General features: G+C 39.0%; 1 protein-coding gene across 8 annotated transcripts in view; it reads left to right on the forward strand.

Moving 5' to 3' along the window:
* The first annotated feature begins 4,262 nt into the window (after window positions 1–4,262).
* LOC117939147 (dystrophin-like) overlaps window positions 4,263–6,695 on the forward strand; it is a 359,537-nt gene continuing 357,104 nt past the window's right edge. For 7 of the 8 annotated variants that reach the window (XM_034864183.1, XM_034864184.1, XM_034864186.1 and 4 more), the window contains exon 1: window positions 4,263–4,583. In XM_034864183.1, coding sequence (XP_034720074.1) covers window positions 4,502–4,583 — 82 coding nt within the window. In that variant the 5' untranslated portion in view covers window positions 4,263–4,501. The remainder of the gene's footprint in view (window positions 4,584–6,695) is intronic. The other variant, XM_034864195.1, reaches the window with a different exon arrangement.

The following is a 6,695-nucleotide window of genomic DNA, read 5'->3' on the forward strand; positions in this document are numbered from 1 at the left end:
TTAAGGGAGAATGGTTTAGTCCATTTGAGAGGTGCGCTACGAAGGTATTTGAGAGGGAGGCTTCAGTCACGAAGGGAGGCTGGATGAGGTGAGACGTAAGTCTAGCAAAGCCAAAGTAATTGCAGTCAAAAAGCAATTTGTGAGCAGCTGTTCTTTAGTTTGTTGTTTTAGTATTATCTCTTTTTGACTCTTAAGTCTATTTCTTTTCCAGTTTTCAAAGTCTTTGATTTTTATTATTCTTTTTGATATATTTGTATTTTGCCTTTTTGGCCGTATTTGGGATAATAAAACCATCCCATCTTATATCATCATCAACTGTCGACTCATCCTTTCTGTTACACACTACACTGAGACTGCCGGTTACATCTACCCACAACATGTACCAAATATTAACATAGATTTTCTCAGGTGTTCAAATATTTATTTGCAGCTGTATCATACGAATAAATAGTTTTAAAAAAATCATACATAGTGATTTCTGGATTATTTTTTTTTAGATTATATCTCTCACAGTGGACTTGCACCTACGATGACAATTTCAGACCCCTCCATGATTTCTAAGTGGGAGAACTTGCAAACAGCAGGGTGTTCAAATACTTCTTTTCCTCACTGTAAATTACCACACACCACACCACCTATTAAGTTACCACAATTCTTAAGATTACAGAACAGGTATTTCCGCTCTATGTTATAAGATGCTTTTTCAGCATCTAAAGAGAGCAGTTTTACTGAAAATCGGCAAAAGGAGATTTGAATGGATGTTTACATCTACCACTTTTATGATAGTACAAGGAGTAGAGCGCATCACAAACAGATGGTGTTGCATATATCCAGTTGGTTGTATATTTAAAGTGTTGTTTTACAAATGTATTCTGATTTATTTAGTTAAAAGAGGCAATCGGAACAAACCACCAACCAAAGTGAGAGACATGAAGACGATGTTTCCATCTGGGCCCACTGGGGTTGCTTGCCCAGTGTATTATTAGATTTCCAAAAAAAAGCTTGTTGATGTTACTATCCCAATGGTATTGACCGACATTGGGCTACAGGGTAATTAACTTTAAATGTTCCTTGTACCAAATCTGAAATGAGACAGTCTGGTTTCCAGTAACATGTACTGTACCTTGGAAAGACTGCAAAGCAAACTGAATGTTATGGTTTGTGTGTGTTGACTTGTCTTATTGTGGTAGTCTGTTTTCCTGTCTTAATTTCTTAGACTGGTTTTCTGTCATGTGTTTTCTGTCATGTCTTCTGATTGTGTTTTTTTGGGTATTGTCTTGTATATGTTCTGTTTCCTGTTTTATTGTGATAGTCTTGTTTAGTTTTACTTCCTGCCTTTGTTTTCCCACCCACTTTTTGTTGCAAGGATTTTCTTTATTAAATATTCAAGCTCTATTTGGCATACGGTCTTTGCAGTTGGGTCCTACATTCTACAAAGCTTATGACCTGAAGTTAGAAGCACTCTTCCCTTTGAGAGACTTTGAGAAACTCCCACACACTGTCTAACATGCAAAAATGTATATAAAGTTTAAAAGTTGGCAACGTTTTGATACTAGACCACCGTCAGGAAGATGGATCTAGTATCAAAAAGTTGCCGTTAAGTGAATACAGTATGTGGGAGTTTTTGTTGCAACTTTTGATCTGCTTGTCCCCTTCTGACGCACGTGTCTCACGTTGTAGATGTGCAAAGTACTATTCTACTCACAGAGAGACAGCTGATTAACTGAAAACTTGAGTGAAATGATTTCTTTGCCAATCTTACTGCTGCTATTAGCCTCCAGGAGAGTGGAGTTGGTTAAAGAGCTTGTCAGCCTGGATAAGCTCTCATCAGCACACCCATTATCTGCCATATAAGTACACCCAATATCTGCCAGTGCCACGCTCAACTTCTGTGTTATTTAGCATCAAACACACAATCAGGGGGTGTCTGAATGATCTGGAAAAAACTTACTACAATGTATTATTTCTTTCTCTTGGTCCATGTAGTTTTTATTTATTTTTAGAATTAACTACAGCTCCTTTGTTCACTCAACCCTGAGGGAAATGTCTCCAGAAAACATCTTTCCAAGATTGAATGGCTTAGGTTATAGTAAAGATTGATGCTGTACTCTGTAACCTGTGCTTATACTTCCCCCTGGTGTCCACATTCCGCCATGACTACCCACAGCACTGATTGAGGGTGTCCCAAATCAACTATATTGTGACTATTAGCAGGTTTGACAAATCACAAAAAGTAAGTATACTAAAAAAATGTCAGTATACAACACTTTTTCTCCTAAATGCAACCCACAAAAGACATGGCAGTTTTTGCATCTGTAAAACTTAAAGCAGTTGCAAAAGATTGAGTGCTAACATCTAGAGACCATATTGTTATCGGGATCACACCAGCCGCAAACTCAGCATTCATTTTGATCTCAACTGTGATGCTTTGCAGGAACAAAATCTGGCTAAACACACATATCCATATGTTTGCCATGATAAAACACACACACACACACACACACACACACACACACACACACACACACACACACACACACACACACACACACACACACACACTTACACACACACACACACACACACACACACAAATCTATATTTGAAAAATATACATCTTTTTATGTGACTTCGAACCTGATCTGACTATCATGTGTGTGTGTTCCATAACGGGAGGGCTGTTGTGGTGTTTTGGTGTCCGGTGCCAGAAGGTCACCGGACACCATTTTCTAAGCATTGCCATACTGAGTAATATAGGGAGAGTTTTGGGAAGCTGGAAGTCTTAATTTGCTTTGTATCGACTTATTTGACGTTTGGCTTAAATGTAACAAACGTCCATTATATAAAAAAAAGTTACACACTAAAGCTTTGAGCCCTTAGACCAAACTGCTATCAATGTGGACTGGAGCACGTGAAGGCATCGCGTAGGTGCGATCTGCAATCTACCAACTTTTTATTCAGGTCTGTTTGAATTTCTCATATTGGAGACTAATATGTTTGTTCATGCCCGCGTATAATATAAACATGACATATTTACTTATTTGGTTAATAACTATTGTTTATGGTCATTTATGTCACCTTCATCAAATGTGCAAGCTCCATCTGTGGCAAAGAGTAGAAGAACCACTTGTCTACATACTGGGGTTTAATAAGTAAACAATGAGATAATAAAATCTGTTTTTTAGGAGTTTTTAGGACTCATTACACGGCTCTGTGTGGTTACAGGTGCAACAGCCTTTACACTTTCAACCAGTTAGGAAAAAAGGATGTATTTTCAAGATAAAATGAGAAAGTAAAGCCAATGTCAAGAAAACACAAGTGTTACTGTGAATTTAACGACTTTCTTTCATCTCTAAATCAAGTGGAGCAGCTAAACGACAGCCCCAACCCCAACAGGCAACCCACACCAACCACCTCCCCCTGTCCAGACAGCAGTGCAGACAGGCTGCTTGGGATGCCTAGGCTAAGTCATTCCCTAAGTTTCTGTTTTTGGAACACTTCATTCACTTACACCACATTACATACCCAAAGGCTTTGGTACTTGAGTAGTTGGGAGCCTGTGTCCCAGAGCCGCGCCTGGATCCATCACACCATCATATCTAATAATAGCAACTCTTAGGCTACAGCAGTGTGTACAGTGTTATGCGTAATGTAGCCAGAAACCAAGCCCTACGTCTGAATAGCCAGGAAATCCAAGTGGGTATATCAGTTTCTCAGCAGATCTAATATTAGTAAGTGTGTAACGGCGCTGCCATCTAACCACAGAAAGCAATGCACTTCCTCACTGAAGAGAACAGAAAAGAAAATCAATTTCTCTGCGATACAAATACGATTTGAAGTCATTTCTCAAGTTGCGGCTCATGAATACAATGTTATCAGATTTTATTTTACAATGGAGTTCATCCATCTTTCCATATTGCTTAAAACTCTGTGACCCAAATACATGAACATCAAAGTGACCAATAGTAACCTACTAGACTCATTTGGGGGGAATCGTTATGCTTGAATCTGAATTTGTTCACATGGCCTTTTACGTGAACACCACCCAGGTCAAAGTTGAGTCCATAGTTTTTTTTCCATTGATATTTTTCAACTACCTCATCGTCCCAGTACGGAAATAAGTGTCCACTAAGTGTCTGCAGGGTGTCGGGTTTTACGCATGGCGTCCGCCAAACAGGGGAGGGGTGGTGGGGTATTGGCATGGAGACCACCTTCTAGCATCCTACTATTTAGAGGTGGGAATGCTCCGACACCCGGCTCTCCCTGCACACCTGCTCCGCTCCGTCAGTCCCTGTCTGACAGACCGGAGGGTCCTGCCTTCGTCCTCCCCGTCTTTTGCTGGAGCTCCGTTCTTGTGTCCACATCGTGCGCTCTACCTTTGGCTGTTTTTTTTCCCCTGGATTTGTACTTTGGGTCTCTTTCCCCTCCTGGTGGATTTAACCTGTCCGTTTAGTCCCCCACACATTGCCCAGAACTTTTAACATACAGTGCCCTGTTATCGATGGCGGACAGTGTGCGCCCCGAGGACTACTGCGACGAGCCGGTGGAGGATGAGTTTGGAGAGATAATCAAGTCTCGATCTGGTAGGATATCAAAGATTTCCTAGTGTGTGTGTATGTGTGTGTGCAAGAGCTCGTGCGCGAGCTCCTGTATATCGATATGCGCAGGCAAGAGACATGCTTGTGTACACTGCTGAGGATGCTCAGTTGCCTACCACTTTTCCACACGTGTACAATATTGTTCAAAAGTTGAGAATCTCCTGACACAAAAGCTTTTTTTTGGTTCAGTCAGTTGGCTGAGAAGACTATGGTTCTATAACGCTAACTCTGAGCAAGGCTTCATGAAAATAGAAGAATCATTCCCCTGTCATTGGTCAAATAAACTGGAAGTTTAGCATCAACATGTGTGCTGCTTTAAATAGGAGGAGCTTCCTGTTTCTGTGACAAGTGCACAATAATACCAATAGCAAGCTGGAATTAAAAGGTGTGTTGCCTTAACAAAACTATTCTTAAACTTTAGAAATAAAAGGTTTGTCTAGTGTTGGACCTTTTAGAATATCAGCTGAACCTACAATGGGCTGGCAAATCCCAGTTTAAACCTATTCAATAACTGCAGTGTGCCCAAAGAAAAACGCCTTCCCAAAATATTCTTAGCTGCACCGTTGTGGTTAAATAATGATCGACAGTTGTTTTCTGTACTGGAAAACAAATTCAAAATCAAAGTGTCAATAGTATTATCCATGGTCATGCAACACTGGGAACATCAACTGCATGGGAGTTTGAGTCAGTTAATTGATCTTCTTTTGGGTCCAATACTATTTTAAATGTAAATAATACATGTAGTGTCTGAATTATACTGTTTTTATACAGGTAAAAATAATCATTGCTGAAGCAAGGAAATAAAACACTGACGCTGAGGTGTTTCCAAACTTTCCTTGTTTTATCCCTGTTTCAAATGTATTTATATTATTTTTATGCAAGTATAATTTTCCAGCCTCTATGTCATGATGTTGACATTTTAACTACATTTCCCATGAGCACAATTTCTCCCTCTTCAAATAGGATGTTGACACAGGGCAAATCCAACAACAGCTGATGTCTGTGACCTTCTCAGAAATGTTTTACTTCAGTTGCTGCTTGTTGCTGAAAACACAGTAAAGTATACTACAGTTATAGTTTAACAATGTGTAAATTACGAGCAATTTAGACAAAATGTATGAATGAATTTATTTCTGTTTTTCATCAATCCTATATACAGTTCAGTGGTACTGTTTGCACAGTAGATCTTAGGGCCTTCCAAGTCAGGTTCATTCACTGCATCTGCTTAAACTTAAAGTGGCAAATAAAGTTTGAGGATTGTTATTTCTTTCCCTAATTTATGATTAGTAATAACAATCAAGGGGTACTGAAGCAATTTTATTTATAATTTGATTGCACCCTATTTTATTTAACTCTACACTTCCATACAATTGGCAGCAAAATGAGAGACATAGCTGTGAGACAGATTCAAAAAAGAATGGTTAAAATAGAAGAACCAGAGGCACTCTCCTGGTGACAAGGAGACTTACCTTCACATGTAATGTTGGTGGAGCACCTCTTTAAATATTTTAACACGAAGGAGAAAAAAAACTATATTAAAAATAATGGTAAAACCTATTTAATAGATTAAGGTAAAACAAGACTTCAACTTTAAGATAAAAAAATTCTCATGCTTTACTAAGCAAAAAAATCTTGATGTGCAGACTCAAGCCAGGAGAGCACATCAAATAAAAGTGATCTTATTTTTACCCTTTAAAGTATAGTGTGAAGTTTCTGTTGCCCCCACTTGGGATTCTAAGTAATGACAACAACACTGTTGTTGCATCCACATGACATAAGGCTTCCCCCCTCAGCCACGCAGTTGCTAGTTTTAAAGTTTAGTTTGGTTTAGTTTTTGCTAGGATTTAAAAAACATGTTGGACTCTTCAGACGAGTCCAACATGAAGAATTATCTTCACTCAAGTATCCGCATGCGAAAGTCACCGGACGACAACCATTTCTAAACACAGCCATGCTGAGAAATCCAGAGAGAGTTGTGTGGAGCTGATAGTAATTAGCTTAGTTTGCTTTGTATCAACTCTTGAATGTAACGGACGTTTATTAAAATCAAAGTTATGCACTAAAGGTTTAAGTTAAAATAGCAACAAAATAAGGAAT

Source organism: Etheostoma cragini, chromosome 24 (assembly GCF_013103735.1).
Source record: "Etheostoma cragini isolate CJK2018 chromosome 24, CSU_Ecrag_1.0, whole genome shotgun sequence".
NCBI classification, from domain to species: Eukaryota; Metazoa; Chordata; class Actinopteri; order Perciformes; family Percidae; genus Etheostoma; species Etheostoma cragini.